This window comes from Protopterus annectens, chromosome 2.part2 (assembly GCF_019279795.1).
Source record: "Protopterus annectens isolate FY-2018-M chromosome 2.part2, PAN1.0, whole genome shotgun sequence".
In the NCBI taxonomy this organism is placed as follows: Eukaryota; Metazoa; Chordata; order Ceratodontiformes; family Protopteridae; genus Protopterus; species Protopterus annectens.
The window spans coordinates 647,156,609-647,176,098 of record NC_056730.1 but is presented as its reverse complement, the minus strand read 5'-3'; the positions used below and the strand labels follow the sequence as shown (position 1 = coordinate 647,176,098).

The window sequence follows — 19,490 nt, the reverse complement described above, 5'->3', positions numbered from 1 at the left end:
TTTACTGCCCATTTGTTTTTGCTTCATATCTTTCACTGATATGTATGATGCTAATAATCATTTGTATCCTGTTTTGTTGGCATTCTAGCTTGTTTTATGGACAGTACCATATTTTAAAACTAGTGCTGAGGGTCAAAAAGCACAATGTTTTCCACACCATAGAAATATATTTTTTAAAAAATAAAAAAACTGAGTGCCCTTTCCTCTGCCAAAACACAAGTGCCTTGAGTGCACTTATGTGTATACTATACTGTTTTATGAAAATGGTCCCTTGCCCTTAAAGTTCTAAATAAAGAGGTGAGGCAAATACTTAATTTTTTGTGCAAAAGAGTAGTTATTGCCTTTTCTTTATGGGATGACAACTTTGAAGGTGATTATATTAAGAAGCAGAAGTTATGTGGCTGCAGCATCCCCCCCCCCCCCCCATGAGGGAAACAAGACTGACTTTTGAATACCACATAAAGTTTTGGCTAAATATCCACAATGCAATCCTTAATCATTGTTTTATATACCCAAGCCAGAATCTTTGACATTTAGAGGTGAAACATTCCACCTTCTGCATACATAGGAGCTGGGTAAATGAGTGAAAACAACTGAGAAAGATATGCAAATGTAGCTCCATTTTCAGGTGACTCCTAAAATTAAGATCATGTGTCATACTTTGCACAAACGTGGAAATAAAATATGTCACTTTTCTAGACTTTGCAGTCCATATGCCACAGCACTATGTACTGCATATTTTAATTCAGTAGTCGATTGTCATTAAATTTTATGTAAATTAGTATAAACTATTGTTTTGGTCCATGCACTTCATATCCCCACCCCCAAAAAAAAAAATATATATATATATATATATATATATATATATATATATATATATATATATATATATATATATATATATTCCTAGATATGATCTATAGATATGAGTTGAATTAACCATCTGCAAGTTTGCTTTTTTTGGAGGAAAATTTAAACTTGCATTATGTCTATTTCTTGGGTACCCAACATCATAATGCAAAAAAAAAAATCACTTTCAGAAATAACTGAGATACCATCTCCTACATGAAGGTCAAAGTGCTTCAGTTTTTCTTATTCAACTTTATTTTAGAATTCAGAATATAAACAACTTTACTGCAGTGTCATAAACTCTGACTAGTGCATTCAGTAAAATGTGCGAAATGGCACATTTGTTACACACCATATTGAAAGTTAACTGAGGAGAATACGGAGGTGAAACAATGGAAAATCAGTATGAAATTAAGAAGAAAAAGAAGGGTAACACAGTCATGAGGTATGGTAGATGAGAAGAAAGTAAGTATGCAGTGAGTGATAGAGGATAATATAGTCCAGCTTGGTATTGAATAAAGACAGATCTAATCAAAGTTTTACATATTTGTAGAGTTTTAGAACAACTTTTCTAATCAGCTATAGTAGGTTTATTTTAGGATTACAATTCAATCCCATTCATAATTATGGTCAAACTAATGAAATCCTGCTACTTGCCAGTCTGCCATTTGTAGGGAAAAGATTATTTTCCCAAGTCATATTCTAAATTGTACACAACCAGAAAGTTTTCTGGTGCATTTAATAAAGTTCTGTTAGCTTACTTAAGATTGGTCTTACATGTTTTCTTGAAGCACGGATTGCAAAAGTTCATCTGTTTTGAAGTATCTTGTGACTACTGTTTATTCTGGTAGTGTTTAATAGAAAGGTTAATTTAAACCACTTGTTTTGCTGTGTAAATCTAACATTAGACATCGCATGAATGCATAAAGTCAGATTATGCTTTGCATATGCGTAGTGGAGATTTCTTTTATAATGAACATCGTCATTGTTCATGCTGTTAATAAGGATTTGAAAGAAAAAAATGATGTATAAAACATCCACACCACCAACATGGTCTAATGTTGCATCATTTGGATGACTAAGAAATCATTCAACTAAATGTTTTCTGCCACAGTATTTCTTAATTTATTTAAACTAAATTTTAGCTGTTTCAAGATAGCTCAGTTGACCTGTAAAATGAAAATGTGCTATGATGCAAATCATGTGGTTATATTTCAAATAGATGACAGTCAATCATATGACACAAGGTTAGGTTTAAAATAATATTTGCCAAATGTTATTTTTAATGGGAACTTTTCCCCTGTCCTCAAAATACCCTTATCATAAAATAGAAGGCACCAAATTTGAGCCGTATGGTACAGTGAGCATTCCTAGTAGAAGCCAATGACTTTTTAGCTGAGCTTTTCATCAAATTATTGACGTCAGCCATTCAGTAGAGGACGATGTAAAAGAAACAAAATTTATAGCTTCTATGTATGAATATATATTTTTTACAGGGCAATCTGTGATGAAAATATGAGAAAGGGGCATAAAATATGCCCTGGTATACTCACAGAAGACTGAAATGCAGAACCCCTTTTAATCCTATTTTCATGCTGCAGGGTAATAGTAATTGTGTGTTAGCTCAGGTGAAAGCATTATGTCTAACATTTCTTTCTGACTCAACAAATATCTTTAGGTAATCTAACAACATTTTATTTCCAGGTAGCCCAGCATTTTAAAATATACAAGTAAGTCTGATAAGACAGCTCTATGAAAGTCTATTTTGTATAATGCTAGTTTTATCTAATTTTTGAAGAAATTCAGAGGTTCAACTTCCTCTTAGCCTTTAAGCTACCTTTAAGCTATTAACAGCTTCACAGCTGTTAAGTCCATAATTTTATGTTGCACTAATCACAATTATTGGATTTGGTTAGAGGCTAAGTGAAAAACGTAACAGAGGCTCCAATCTTGTATATTCTGGAAGGATGAGTCTTCAAGACTGCTGTTATTTACTCACCTCTGTTAAATCTTTTCATGGCCTTATTGTTCTTTTCAGCTATCTTCTGTAATGACGCCTTTTCATGTTGCTCAGATTCCAACTACAGGAGGAAAAGACGTGTTTGCATCACTAATTTTAGGTTTTAGAAAGATATGACATTTGAATAAGTTGCTCATTACACTGACACATTGTAAATAAATTAGAATGGAAAATAAATTTGATGACTGGAAACTGAACTAAGGAAAATGGAATGCTGTCCTCATACTTTGTGAAATACAATTGAATAAGGTAATTACCATGACAATAAATCTCTGAGAGTGACAACAATTTTTGCAGCAGTACAAAGATCATGTTTTTTCCTCTACAACATCACCAATATGGAAACTTTGTTCCAGTAATCATATATCCCTTGGCATGAAGTGCCATCCCGTTCATGTTGGAATAACATTTATGTTAGCTGACACCAGAGTCGTAGGCATTCATTGCAAAATACTCTGTAAAATGGCCATTCCAAAGCCAGATCATACCTTAACTTGGCATTCAGCTTATAATGGTCAGTGAAGATTCAGAATTGTCATTCCTCATATCTCTCAACTGAAGAGGAAGGTTTGAAAGATGTCAGTGCCTACACTGAAAACATTGCAAGAAAGGACCACTTGTATCTCTTAGGCTACCTATTTTCTGCCTTATAGGGTAGCTGCAGATTCTACTTCAGCAATAGCTTTTTTTTTTCTTCTACTAGCATAAGAATCGCATTATTTGTCCCGTGATTTAGTGAAATATGTTGTGGTTTTTACAGTTTTCAACTCCTCTGGAAGGCATGTCCAGTCATCCATTAATTTTCCCATAAGCAATCATCTAATCACCTAATTCATCCATCCTGCACTCATAAGTTATGCCCCCCCATTCTCATATAGCTCTTTTTTAAGAATGAATCCACAGAGATTATGTGGATTCCAATGTAGGTACACATATAGCTCTATCATATTACACTCTTGCCTACTTTCATTAAAACTTTGTGTTATGCTCATATGGTGTTTTTTTATATTATCTTTAGGGAGGATCACATAACTTTTGTTATGCAGCCTATACGGTACAGTGAATAAAGTCCTAACCATGACCCAAATGACTCAGAATCAGGCAGAGAATGGTGTGTGTGAAGGCCAGTGTTATCTTACCATCCAATGCACAGGGATGGCAGCTTAGACTCTTATAGCAGTGACATATGGGTTGGACTAATGTTACTGGAAGAAGAAGAAAAAGTAAAAGGTCAAGGCATAAGCTTGCCCACTAAGCAGTGTGGAAATATGCTCAAGTCGGAAGTGGGCATACATGCAAGTGTACATATAGTTTCAAAGCCACCGTTCTGCAATTATCCATCAAGCCTCTCTGGGGATGGCAATATTCCCTTATGAAAATCTATCCATATTCAGTGGCTGCCTTTATGGCAGTTCTTCCTTCTGTATGCTACATCGGATAGGAACCTCAGGAGTAATTGTCTTATTTCTGCTAATAAATGAGGTTTGGAAACAAACCAATTTGTCCATAGAAATCTTTGACAAGGGTATAGAGAATTAAATGGAGTGGGGTGGATGTTATTTAGGGAAGGGATTTAAGTTTAGGGAGCAGAGATAGGCTTTTTTAGTTGGAAAGGGAAGGGTTAATTTCTACGGGAACTTTAGAGGACATGAGATAGATGTAGTGATGGACTTAGGAGTTTTATAGGAGTGTAAATGTTAGGAGGGTTGCATTTTGCTGTGAACGTGTTACTGCAGGCTTACACCCGAGATAACCTGTGGGTACTTCAGAGCACAGGTAGGCCTTGGATTAACAATAGGGGGCATGGAAGTGAGGTTAAAGTTTTTTTTTTCTTTTTCTTGTTGCCAAAGGGAAAGAGTTGCTTTAAGTTTACCTTAGCTGCTTGTAGCCACAGTTATATAATATAATACTAGTTTAATTATTATTCAGCTATGCTAGTGCTTATGTTATAACTTTAGTTGTCTGTATGTATTATAGTTAGTTTCTTTGGGGTTTGTTGCAGTGGTTTTCATTATCAGGCTTCCACTATCCAAATTATCACACAAATTCCCCCCCTCCACCAATAGTTGAATTCTTCCCCAACCAAACAACCCCCAAAACAAAAAATCTCAGAGAACCTTACCTTTATAAACAACACCAAATAACTACAAAAACAAAACAAGGTCTAAAACTACTAATCAAAGTCCTAAAACTAATAGCATACCTGAGGAAAAACATCACCAAAGACGGAGACATCCAACCCAACCCAGGCCCTACCAGCTCTACAGAGCCCACCAAACATCCACTCTCCCTTAGACCGACTAACTCTCTACTTATCTGTCACCTAAACATAAGAAGTCTGAACAATAAGGTACACAACCTTCATGCCATGCTAGAAACCTATCTACCTGACATCATGTGTCTAACTGAAACATGGCTTAAACCATCAACCAAAGACAATCAGATGTTATCTGGGTTTAACATACTCAGAGCTGACCGTATAAAGAAAAGGGGAGGTGGGATAGCTGTCCTTTATAAAAATAGGCTAAACATACTAACTAACCCCAAACAACCACCGCAGGTTGCTAATGCTGAAATATTAGCTCTAAAAATACAACTAAATAAACTAAAAAGTGTAAACCTAATAGTTATCTACATACCCCCAGGGAACAATATCGAAACTTTAGAAGCCATTCTAAATTGGATAGATAACAACTATCCACAAGAAACTATAGTCCTGGGAGATGTTAACATTGATTGGAACCAATGCTCCGCACAGTCCAATCATACTCCCTTAAATCTCCATGGTTTCACTCAGATTATAACCACTACCACCAGACCAGGCAATAATAAGCAAAAAGAAAGCATACTTGACTGGATGCTCGTCAAGGAGCACCCCCAAAAATATACTCCGGGGACTTTCCCCAATGATCTTAGTGATCATATGCTTACATACATTTTGAAAGATAATACAACCAATGCTGGCATGCCAGTGTATAGAACGATCAGAAATAAAAAAAAATTTGACCCAATAAAATTTAACACGGAACTTAAATACTGTAACTGGTCAAGATTGAAATTCCTTCCCCTAGATGAGGCAGTCTCACATTTTAATGAAACATTCCTTACTATACTGGACTCTCATGCTCCAAAAAGGGTATCTAGAATCAAAACTCACATAGCACCCTGGCTAACCACAGAGACCAAAACCAAAATAACTCTCAGAGACAAAGCATGGACCAAGTGGCGTACCACCAAGTTACCATTAGATCGTGTTATCTTCCAGCAAATAAGAAATGAAATTAAAAAGGCCACCGCTCTAGATAAGAAAAACTACTTTCACCACCTACAAAACAAAAACCAAAAGAACCCTCAAAAATTCTGGGCAGGATTGAACAAACTTCTCCAACCAGGAGAATCCACCACTCCCACCCCAGAAACTCTATCTGACAAGAACCAAGAAGAAGTAGCCAACAACTTTAATACCTTCTTCACCTAAACCATTCAGTCACTAGCTAACCAGCTACCTGCTCCCTCCACCACCCCAAAAAACACCACACCCAATTCTCCACCATCCTTCAACCTACAACCCATATCCACCGCCTACATTCGATCCCGATTGAAAAAACTAAAGCCAACTACCCTCTCAGCTGATCTTCTACCAGCAGAATACCTGCAAATTGCTGCAGATGTCATAGCCTACCCCATATCAATCTTAATAAACAGAACCATTACTGAGTCCACAATCCCAGCAATATGGAAAATATCTCACGTCATACCTCTTCATAAAGGTGGAACGTCCACTGAACTCTCTAACTATAGACCAATAGCCATATTATCACCACTTGCCAAAATTATGGAAAAGTGTGTGCATAACCAACTAATGTCCTATCTCATCCAAAACAAGCTAGTAACTGACTGTCAGCATGGATTTAGACCCCATCATAGCACGACTACTGCCCTCCTCTCTTTTACCGAGAAAATCAACCACAACCGGAATAACAAAAATATTTCCTCTGCTCTCTTTCTAGATATGTCGAAAGCCTTCGACATGGTAAACCACCAGCTTCTTCTCAAAACCCTAGAAACCTTACATCTAGACACCCAAGTCCTAAACTGGTTTCAGGCCTACCTCGTAGGCAGACAACAAGCAGTTATGTGGCAGAACAAGCTCTCCTCCCTACTACCGAACAGCATAGGTGTACCTCAAGGGTCCATATTAGGACCTCTTCTCTTCTCAATATTCATAAACGACCTCCACTCAGTTATCCCCGAAGCCACCTGCATCCAATATGCAGACGACTCAACTCTCATCTGTTCCAATCCCACCCTTGACAACCTTCTAACAACCACCCAACACTGCTTTACTATAGTTGAAAATTGGCTAACTGACCATCAACTCATCTTAAACCCAAAAAAAACCCAACTACTTCTCTTTCACCCAACCAACCCAACACCTTTCACACAATTCACTATTCAATCCAACAATGGAACTATTATCTCTCCTACTACCAACGCTAAACTATTAGGAGTAAACATTGACAATAAACTCCGATTTGACACCCACATCAACCAAACTATTAAAATGGTAAACAAAAAACTAGGGTCTTTATATAGATTAAAAACCTTCCTAACTCCAGCCGCTAGACTAGCTACTGCCCGCTCACACCTCCTATCCACCCTACTATACACCTCCCCCATCCTTACGAACCTCAACAAATCGGACCTCAATCGTCTCTCCACTTGTTATAACCACATTGCTAGATTCATCACTGCCCTACCCTATAGAACCCACCATTGTATTAACCTGAAAAAACTTGACTGGCTAGAACTCCCTAATCTTCTCCTGAAATATCAACTCATAGAAGCCTTTAAAATCCTGAAACATCCAGAGAACACCCCTGCACTAAAAAACATACTAACCCCCTACTCCAACCTAAGTTCTCTTCGCTCATCTGACAAACTCCTAATACAAACTAGCAAGTCCCATAACCTAGGCGGGGATACACTGTACTCCAATGTTATTGGCAAGGTGTGGAATTCTCTTCCAAATAAGCTAACGTCTTTACCATCACTAGCTCTATTCAAAAAAGAACTTGAAATCCACTATAAATTGCACTGGCTTTGTCCTTGTACGAACCCAGACTAAGATAACCATGAGCAACTCTGCATACAAGTGGGCAATTATTGTCCTAGTCAACCAAGTGTCAACTAACCTGAATATAATGAAATGTAACTAATTGTAGCTTCTATTGTAATATTCTTATCTCTCTTAAAGCTATGTAATTGTTTTTGTCTTTTTTACAATATGTCATTTTAACCCTGTTGGAGCTTTCCTCCCCGGGACTCCGCTGAAAATGGACATGTATCCAGTCGGACCATCCCGGTCAACAAATGTAAAATAAAAAATAAATAAATAAATAAATACTTCTATTTGGGCATCACTAGCTTCAGTTATGTGAGATAGTGTTCTAAAAAAGGGAAAAAGTAGTTTAATTAGTATATCAGGTTTGGGTATGGGCATGTGGCATGGTCTTTGAGTCTTGCTGGTGCTTATGTGGAGCTCTGATGGCTGGTGATGTTGGTTGACCATTGGTGATATGTTGCGATACAGTCATTCACTCTGGGAGTGGGTAGGCAGAACAGCATCCTTGGGAGCTTGGTCGGGAGTTAGGGAGAATTGCATTGGTGGTGTTATGGGGTGGTGGCTTCATTTCACTCAACTGAGCTCCTAAGGACAATTTTTCATGGGTTGTGAGGTGCTCACAACTAACTGTTGTTTGCAAGCATTCATGGTGTGGTGCTGTCCATTATGGGTAAGGGGGATGGTTGGGAAGTGTGGGCAAGCAATTTGCACTTGTGAAAAAAAAAAAATAGTGAATAAACAGTAGCCAGTAGCTTAACAACAAACTTGACCCAGCTCTGTAACTTCACCTGCAAACCATCTCTGGGTAAAAGATGCTTGTAGTATTGACTGGTATCATTGGCATTTATTAATCTTACTCCTACGAAACACTGGCGAGGTTTTATCTCTCGCAGTCTGAGGTAAGGTTCAAAGGCGGTCTGTTCCAAGATGTGGAAAGGCAAAAAGTGAATGAAATTAGTATAGCTGAAAGTTTTAGAAAAATAAAGTCAAGCTGCAGCTATTTTGGTGAACAGTTAAAAAAAAGAGGAAAAACACACATTTCTGTGCTTCACTATCTTTACTGTTAATGATTGTATTCTTCCTTTGATCTACAGGGCAGGATTAATCAAACATAAGTATGCATGTACAAATTTGTAATTATGCATAATCTACATAATGCCTATATAAAGAAACCCATGCAGATTTATAGAAAATGACTAGATCCAGTCAAATCTATTATATTTTACCACACATTTATAAGGACAAACAAAGCGTAAGTGCACCACCTAAAAATATATTGTCCTACTATGTGCAAATGGCAGATAGCGAGAACACCTTTAGCACAATGACAGGGCCTCTTACTGTATATAGCACTCTGCACATGGCCACCATCTGCATGGTGACAGCTTTGCAGCAGAGGAATTTTCTAGTACCAGTTGCATGGCATATGTTATACTGATGGGACATATAAATAAATACAGGAGTTGAATAGTTTCTGTGATGAATATATTTTGTTTATTGTTGTTTTCTTTTTTCTTTTCTAACCATGAAGTAATTTCTAGCATTAAACATATGAAATACTATGTATGAGCTGTTGGAACACCACTGGAATGTAGCTGGACAAATTGTGTAATTTAATTTGAAAAAAAAAAAGAAGAGAGGGTGAAGGAGTGAGAAAGCAGACCGGGTGAATTTGCCTGCTGCATCAGACAACTTTTCTTTACATTGCTGGTCAGAATGGTTAGTTTGGTTTCTTTCATGTGGTTCTTGCAACTTACTGGGTTGATGGAAGTTTATGAGGATAGTATTGCCAGTTGGATTAATCATCACATTTTAATGTTGGTAACATGGTGTGGTTGCAGATTTCTTCTTATTTGTGTCTTCTACTTTCACAGTGTTTTGTCTTGCATTTACTGTTGCTTGGGGCATGTTAAGTTTTTTGGAGTCCTAATGTGTCTTTTTTTTGTTTCACATTTAGAATTTGCAGAATTTATGGCAGAGGTTGAGCTCTTTCAGAAGGTGTCTAATAATGAGTCCTGAATGGTGGGTGATATGGGTGATTCCAGTTGGAAGAGATGACGTCCGGCTTGGAAGACCAGATAGGCAGCTCATGGAAAGCAGGCATGGCAGTTGAGAGATGTGGTTGCTGTGAATTCTGAGCCACCTAGAGTGGCTTAGGATGGAATGGCAAGTAATGATATTCTGTTGGGAGTTCTGTTAGGTAAGGTAGGTTTTGAGTGTGTGGGGGGAATCATTGTGGGATAGCTGGGGAACAGGGGTTGGGGGAAGCTGGAGGGGCTAGAGAGGATACACAGCAAGGTTATGAGATGGGACACAGTGAAGCAAGTAATGGGGAGGGTAGAGCAGAGATGGTGGGTAGAGTGGAGTTATCTGTAGGGGGGATAGGTTCGTGTTCTGAAGTTGGGGCAGATTTTGGCATACAGTCAGATGATTGGTTAACTATGCAAGATTTGGGGCAAGTGGTAGGGACAGTTTTTCTGACATCCTCAGTTAAGGAGAAGATTTGGAAAGGGGAGCATGTTGATGTCTTTGATTTAATTGATGCAAAAAGTTGCAACGACTGGTGGAATCGGAGATGGCGAAAGGCAAGGATCTTTTTGTGGCATTAGTAACACTGAGGAGGATGAGAGTAGGTAGGCTACAACCTAGGAAGTGGGATAATCAGGTAGTAGGTTTTGTCTACTATATGGCAATCTGGCTGAAAAAGGATGCTTCTTTGGCTTTGCCACTTTTGGATTATTTCATTACGATTCAGGAGGCTCAGTGTTTGCAGCAAGGGACTGCTTGGCTATGGTAAGAGCAGAGGTTTCAGAAGTGGAAAGTAGATGATCACTCGCTCCTCTGGGAGGTTAGACATCCAGACATATGGCTAGCTACTATGATGGATACTTTTCGGGTGAAGGGCAGGAGAAGAAGGGGAGGGTGTGTTGGGCTTTTAACAAGGGGTGTTGCTCATGGGTAGGGTGAAGTTCTTGCATGCTTGATCAAAGTGTGTGGGGAGCCATCCAGAGGTGCAGTGTGATCGGCGGGAGGCAAATTTGGTGACTCTGGGTTTGTTTTCAACTGATGTGGGTGTTTTCCCTTCCTCTTTCCAGGAGTTTAATAATCTCTGTGCTAGGGGCAATTTTTGAGAGTTACAGGGAGGGGTGTCTTTTCAGGGGGCAAGGAGATAGCCAGTAGGTTCATTCTTCTGTTAAGATGGAGGTATTGCTGTGTAGGCTCCAGCAATTTCCTGATTTTTCTCTTAAGGAAGAGATAATTGAGGGTTTTTCTTGTTTTTTTTTTTTTATTAAATCAAGGTTAGTTTGTAAGAATTTTGCTCTGTATGCGGGAAGGAAGATGTCTTGGAGAGTTTGGTAGAGAAGGAATGGCATATGGGCAGATTGTTGGGGCCTTTTAATAACCCCTCTTTGAGAGTTTTAAGGTTTCACCACTGGGTTTGGTTGCTAAGAAGGTGGCCACTGAGTTTAGGCTTATTCACCATTTGTTGTACCAAAATGGGAGTTCCATTAATGATTTCATTTCAGTTGAGGATGCCAAAGTTAGTTATGCATCTCTGGATGACACTGTAAAGGTTATTCTGGGGTTTAAAGATCCATAGTTAGTGAAGGTGGACATTGAATCTGCCTTTTGATTTTTGCTGGTACATGAGGAGGAGGAGCCATTATTAGGCAGGGTAGTAGGGAACACGTTTTACTTTGATCAGGCTATGCCAATGGGATGTGCAGTAGCTTGTGCTACTTTAGAGAAATTTAGCATGATACTGCATTAGGTTTGGCAGCAGTGGGTCGATAAACAGAGGGCCATGCATTATTTGGATGACTTCTTGATAGTAGGTGAGGGGTTTGAGGGAGCGCTTGAAGGAGATTTTAGGGATGTGTGAGGAGTTAGGGGTCCCATTGGCTAGGCAGAAATTGGAAGATCCAGCTAAGGCATTGAATTTCTTAGGATTTTGGGCAGATGCTGAATGGCAGTTGCTTTGCTTGCTGGCTGATAAGATAGCCCGATTGAAGGAGAAGATTTGTTGGGTGATGTCCAAGGTGAAGGTGTGGATTCAGGAGGTTATGGAGCTTTTGGGGCTTCTGAATTTTGCATGTCAGGCAGCTCATCCAGGGTGTACCTTTTGTAGGTCAGTGGCCTTTTTGTTAAAAGGAGGGAAGAGCTAACATCATTGGGTAAGCATTAACAAGTTGGTACGGGCTGATATGGCACTTTGGTTATCCTTTTTGGAGTGGTTTAATGGTGTCTCTTTTTGGCAGACAGACTGGATTGGTCAAGATGACCTGCAGTTGTATACGGATGCAGCTGAGGGTCTCAGAATGGGTGTATTTTTTGGAGGGGAATGGTTTGGGGCTCATTGGGTGGCAAATTGGAAGGATGAGTGAAAAAGAGATGTTGTCTTTTTGGAATTAATGCCTATCTGGGTTGTGTCACTAGCTTGGAGGTGTGATTGAGGAGAAAGAGGGTAATTAATTTTTAACTCAAATAATATAGCAGTGGTGTAAGGTTTTCAAGCAAACGCTGTGAGATCTGAATTGTTTTTGTTGGGGTTATTTAAGTTGAATTTAATAAATTGTTCATTCAGAGATGTGCATGTAGCAGGGGTTAGGATTGAGATTCCTGGCAGTTTGTCTCGATTTCAGTTTTCCAAGTTCTAACACTCAGCCCCAGGGGCAGAGAAAGAGTTGATGGTGTTGCCAGATGAGGTGTGGTATCTTGGATTGACATAACCAGTAGGTCGGTGCAGCATTCTTGGGCAACGTCTCCCAGGAAAGCGTATGATAGGGCATTAACTGATTTTGATAAATTTATTGTACAGTTGCACGAGGATGAAGAAGTGTGGTCTGAGGAACTTTTATTGCGATACTTGGATCAGGCTTGAGGGCAGGTTAAGGTGGTGCAATCGGTTAAGGTAGATTTGACAGTGATTAGTATATTTGCGCAGGTGGCTGGGTTACATGATTTTACAATCTTGGATAGTGGGACTTATATTGACAGGATAGGATAGAGTGACTGGAGTGCATAGGGATATGTGTTGACTGTTGCTGTGTCTCTTATTGAGGGGTTTGGCCTTAGTGGTGGGTGAGTCAGTGGAATATGTTTTGTGGGTTACTTTGTGTTTATGGATTTATTTTAGGGCATTTTGGGTGTCAGAGTTGTTAGGGTCATTAGTTTGGAGAGATGTTATGTTTTTTCCAGGGTCAGTGCACATTTGGTTACATAGGTCTAAAATAGATCAGTTAGGTAAAGGCATACAGATAGTTATTGGGTAAGATATTTGTGCGGGGCTTTGTCCAGTGGGGTGGGATGTGGCATTGATGTGGACTCTTGTGAGGGGCCCTCTGGAATTGGTCTTTCAGTTGAGAGGGGGTAAGGAGGTATCAGATAATTATTTTATACATGTAATTAGAAGGGTGCTCTGTTGTATGGGTTTTCCAAGTGAGAGGTTTTCCACTCATTGTTTCTGTATTGGTAGGGCTTTGGATCAAGCCAGAGAAGGCAGGTCCAGTGAGGTCATCTGGAGAGTGGGGAGGTGGTCTTCAAATGCCTTTTTATCTTATATTAGATAATGGATGCAATTGATAATTATTCCTCCTTTTTTTTCTGTCCTTCAGGAAAGGAGATTGTCATCTTGGGCCATTTGTATATCCATTGAGTGGGAAGAGGGCAGCAGTTAGGATGGATGGAAAGGACTTGGGTTTGCATTGATTAGGGTGGACAGTTAGCTGGCATGGGATTAGAGGTCTTGAGTGGATTCAGCTTATAGATGAAATTGAAGTGATATGGTCACATATGGGATTGCCATGAATATTGGTGATACACTTGGCTGGTAATGATTTAGGGTCAATTCCTAAGACCCAGTTGGTGGATTGGATAAGGGAGGGTTTGGTTATGTTGCAGACATTATATCCAGGAATGTGCATTATTTGGTTAGAGATAGTATTGTGCTAGAGGAATGCTGTTAGTTTTAAGGCTTTGGAGCATGCATGGAGGCTTATTAACTATAGGCTGGCATGGCAGCTGGGGCCCTTGTGTATGTATATGATAGAACATAGGGATTTCTATAACAGGAACCCACTCTGTTTTAAATCTGATGTTGTGCACTTCAGTGAGTTTGGTTTAGACTTATTTAATGTACATTTATCTAGGAGAGGGGGGGGCAGCCTATGGTCAGGCTAGTGGATGGAGAAGAGGGTCAGGTATGTCCATCTTCTTTTCCCCCTCTTAGTGTTGGGGTCGATGCAGTGATTTTGGGGAGATAAAAGTGAGTGAAACTGCACTCATTACAAGCATTCTTAATCCTGGAAGATGCTGACATTTGTGCAGTCACAGAAACTGGTTCAAAGTTGTGGAGAGCTCCCCAGCCATACCAGGTTACTCATCCTATCATACATTCAAACCCCAAACCATGAGCAGCAAAGCAAAAGGAGGTAGAGTTGTAATATATATAAAAGAAATACACACCTCTAGGCTGGTCAAACAGCATGACTCACAAGAAACACTCCAGGTGTAGTTAACAACTGACAAGACCCCTATTCAAATCATAGCTAGCTACAGGCCTCCAGCTTTGACTCAAGACACCCACTCCACCTATCTGGACCTCTTCAAATGTATCAAGATTCAACCCTTTACCCTGATCCTGGGTGACTTTAATTGCACAACCATAGATTGGAAGAAATACTCATGCCAAAACATAAATGCCCAGAGATTCCTTGATTTCATTAATGTAAATGCCTTGGACCAGTTGGTCATCACCCCCACAAGAGGTGAAAATGTCTTGGACATGGTATTAAATAACATGAGTAACTACTGCAGCATCCCTACAGTGTTATCATCCCTGGTAAGATCCAACCACAAGGCGGGCACTTTCAAAGTTACCATCCCCCCCCCCCCAGCTAGGGTCAAACAAAAAAAACTTCTCCAAAGCTGATTACAACCTCCTGAGGGAAGGTATAAACAGCTTCACAGCCCCCTCCCCCTCCATAGGAAGTGGCACATATGCCCAAACCTACACCAAAGTACTATATGAGCATTTATACAGCTGCATGGAATAAGGAATACCCGACAGGACAAAATCATCCTCCTCAAGGAAGAGTAAATCTGTCTGGTGGACATCTGCAATAAATAAACTCTGAAATAAAAGGAAAACATTGCTGAGCAGGACCAAGAAGGAGCAGCTGTTTAACTGGAAGCAATCTCTCCTTAACTTGAACAAGCAAATAAGAGCACTAGCGAAATCCTCCAAAGCAAACTTCGAGTCCAAACTGGCCACATCTACTAAAGACAATCATGAGGCTTTCTTCACATGTCCACAGTCTCAAGGGAAGCACCCAGATCTGCTCAGAACTGGTGGTCAAAGACATCACATACACAAATGCTGTAGATATAGGCAACCTGCTGGCAGACAGGTTTAGTAAAAACTTTATTCCTCTGTCCCCCCATCAGTAAAACAGGACATCCCCAGTATCTGCTCCCCCTTATCTCTAGGGTGCAAGTCATCACTGCTGCCTCAAAGGCAAAAAATACAGCATCCATGGGACCCGATAACATCCCATGTTGAATCCTGCATGAACTCAGTCAGGAACTAGCAATACCATTAGGCACACTATTCAACCAAAGCCTAAGTACTGGCTTCATCCCAGCTGAGTGGAGGACAGCCACTGTCAACCCTTTGCACAAAGGTGGAACGTCCACCGATCCAGGAAATTATAGACCCATTAGCCTAACTAGCCTGATCTGCAAGGCCATGGAGCAGATTATCATGGACTTCATTAACAAAGACATTGGCAACCTCCAGACACTTGATCCACCACAGTTTGGTTTCATCAAGGGGAGGTCATGCCTGCTAAATTTGATCAACTTCCTTGAGACAGTCACCAAGGCCATGGACGAGGGGAAGATGGTGCACATCTCCTACCGTGACTTGGCCAAAGCCTTTGATACTATTCCCTAGTCAGGTATAATAGATAAACTCTCAAACTGGCTCACTGATAGAACCCCCCCTAGTAAAAATAAAAAATAGGGGAAGCACCTCAAGCAGTAAACCCGTAACACGTGGAGTACCCCAGAGACCGGTCTTGGGGCCTCTGCTGTTTGGGATATACTTTTCTAAGGTGCAGGCCAAAACCAGTGGATAAGACTGACCAAGTTTGCAAATGACTGCAAGCTGGGTGCTGTCATCAATTCCCCTAGTGATGTGGACATCCTCCAAGAGGGTCTCACCCAAACAAATGACTGGTGTCAGAAACATGGCCTCCAACTGAATGCCAAGAAATGCATCATCATCCACTTTGGGAAGAGAGACGTCCCCACAAATTATCACATTGATAATAAGGTCCTAAGCATGCAATCAGTTGTGAGGGACCTAAGCACCCAGGTTGATAGCAAACTGACTTTTGACCACCATATTTCCTCCATTGCATGGAAAGCTTTCTACATAGCCCACCTGATTAATAAGGGTATCGCATCCAGGGGCAAGGTGGTCATAACATTCCTGTATTCTTCTCTTATAAAACCCATTATTGAGTACAATGCCCCTTTCAGCAAGTACCTCACAAAGTGCATGCAGCAGCTGGAGAGACCACATAGGTTCCTTTCCAGGAGAATCTAGGGCCTCAACCATCTACTCTACACAGAGAGGCTAAAGGTCCTGTCCCTCTACTCAGTCTCCTACAGACTCCTCAGAAGTGACTTCTGACTGGCATACAAAGCAATCTCAGACCCTGCCTTGATGGGACTGCTGCATATCTGCAAGTCAAGCTCCATTCGATTAACCCACATGAGTGACCTGAACCTGGTCTGGGCATCAATGGGACATGCTGGCAGGACAGATTTGTGTCACAGAGAATCCCCCTTCTGTGGAATAGACTCCCTCTCCACATCAAGCAGAGTACCTCATTAACCCTTTTTAAGTGCAACCTGGATAACTGGATGGGGAACAGAAAATACATCCCTGGGATTCAGCCTGTGTCCCTGCTGGACAGTGGCTTAGATTACTGACTTGTTGGAACATATGTTAAATTCTTGGCTAGGCTTGTAAGGGCCTCAGGACCAATAGCCTAGTAACTTCCTATGATCCTATGATGCTATGGTAGGATGCTGTTTGATTGATAAATAAGTGAGCATAGGTATGGACGCTAGTTATTGATGATGCTTGACTGATGAAATAAGTGAACGGAGGTATGAACGGTGCTTATTTGGGCAGGGTACACTGCCCTGATGTACGTTAAAAGGATTTTCCATGTTGTGGTTACAAGGTTATTGTATATAACTAATATTTGAAATGCTATAAGTTATGTCTGAAATTAATAAAGGTCATCGAAGTTCAGTTGGTGTCATGTGTATTATCGAAGGGGACCAGGACAAATGAGGTTTGGGAACAAACCAGTTTCTCCAGGGATATCTTTGGCAAGGGTATAGAGAGTTAAATGGTGTAGGGGGGTGTTTTTTTTTTTAGGGAAGGGATTTAGGTTTAGGGACTAGAGATAGACTTGTTTAGCTGGAAAGGGAAGAGTTAATTTGTGAGGGGACTTTAGAGGACATGAGGTAGATGTAGGGTGAGACTTAGGGGTTTTATATGAGTGTAATGGTTAGGAGGGTTACATTTTGGAATGAACAATTTTTCTTTTGTTTTGTTGGTATGGTTATGGAGGTGGGTATTGCATGGAGAAGAGGGGCAGGCTTGTCCCCTTTCTGTTCCCCCTCTTGGTGTTGGGGTTGATGCAACAATTTGGGGGGATAAAAGTGAGTGGTAAGGCACTGCTTGATTGATGATTAAGTGAATAGAGGTATGGATGGTGCTTATTGATTATGCTTGACTAATAAAATAAGTGGGGGGAGGTATGAATGTTGTTTATTTGGGCAGGGTGAGCAGGGTACACTGCCCTGATGTATGTTATAAGTGTTTTACATGTTGTGGTTACAAGGTTATTGCATTATAACTAATATTTGAAATGATATAATAATGTCTGAAATTAATAAAGGTCAGCGAAGTTCAGTTGGTGTCATGTGTATTACTGAAGGGACCAGGACAAATGAGGTATGGGAACAAACCAGTTTCTCCAGGGACATCTTTGGCAAAGGTATAGAGAGTTAAATGGGGTAGGGGGTGGGGTTTTTTTAGGGAAGGGATTTAAGTTTAGGGAATAGAGATAGGCTTGTTTAGTTGGAAAGGGAAGAGTTAATTTGTGAGGGGACTTTAAAGGGAGTCAGGTAGATGTAGGGTGAGACTTAAGGGTTTTATAGGAGTGTAACTGTTAGGAGGGTTGGATTTTTGAATGAACTTGTTACCTGCCCTACCACCCACTTTTTCTCTTATTTTGTTGGTATGGTTATGGAGGTGGGTATTGGGTGGAGAAGAGGGGCAGGCTTGTCCCTTTTCTGTTCCCCCTCTTGGTGTTGGGGTTGATGTAACGATTTTGGGGATAAAAGTGAATGGTAAGGCACTGCTGGATTGATAAATAAGTGAGCAGAAGTATGGATGGTGCTTATTGATAATGCTTGACTAATAAAATAAGTGGGCGGAGGTATGAACACTGCTTATTTGGGCAGGGTGAGCAGAGTACGCTGCCCTGATGTATATTATAAGGGTTTTACATGTTGTGGTTACAAGGTTATTGTGTTATAACTAATACTTGAAATGATATAATAAAGTTATGCTGGAAAGTAATAAAGATCATTGAATGTCACTTGGTTTCATGTGTATTACTGAAGGGAACCAGGACAGAAAGGGTTTTTCCACCCAAAAGATGATGTATAGTACAACAACTGACATCGTAAGGGTGGAAAAATGGTGAAAGCCAGGTCGAGCAATCTGATGAGTGTCAGGCAAGTGGCAGAGGCATTCAGAAAATGTCATTGTATTGCTCCTCTTTGTATTTGCTATGTTTTTTCCTGTGTCATATAGAAAATGCAGTCTCCAGAACCACAAGGAATGATTTTTCTGGAGTTTTACCGGACATCTACATAAAGGGACATTAACTTCATATTTTCTAATGATATATGTCAGTATTTTACTGCCTTTACCACGTTATTTTGCTGTGTGCTTACTTCAGATGTTCAGATAGTTTTCTATTGGACCCATTTCTACTTTTGTTGTGAGTGCTATAATTGTGTACTCCTTTTATAGGTGTTTTCTTTCCAGTTAAAATATTTTACATTTCATGCCTGAATTTACACAGCTACATTTTATACTATCTCTCCAAGAATGCAAAATCAGTGTCTACCCTTTACATGCTTGTGGGTCCCATATTATTACTACTATTTTCAATTTATTACCAGCCCACATCATTAAACTGAAATTAAAACTCAGTAATTTACATGGAGGGTAAATCTCCCATACCTCATGTGAGTGGGTTCTACCCCTGCACTCCCACTGTAATATAGCCAGCTCCAGTATCACTACTTTGTGAAAATGGTATTTTTTCATGCAACAGCTCAATCTGAACAGGATCAAGATTTACACTTAACATTATTTCCACATTCAACATCTACAAG

The 19,490-nt window shown here is 40.0% G+C and overlaps 1 protein-coding gene across 1 annotated transcript in view; it reads right to left on the bottom strand.

Annotated features, from left to right (window-relative positions):
* Nucleotides 1–19,490, bottom strand: part of LOC122795753 (shootin-1-like) — a 944,918-nt gene that overhangs the window by 565,148 nt on the left and 360,280 nt on the right. Inside the window, exon 7 of the mRNA XM_044064066.1 lies at nt 2,849–2,930. Within this exon, the coding sequence (XP_043920001.1) occupies nt 2,849–2,930 (82 nt within the window). The remainder of the gene's footprint in view (nt 1–2,848; nt 2,931–19,490) is intronic.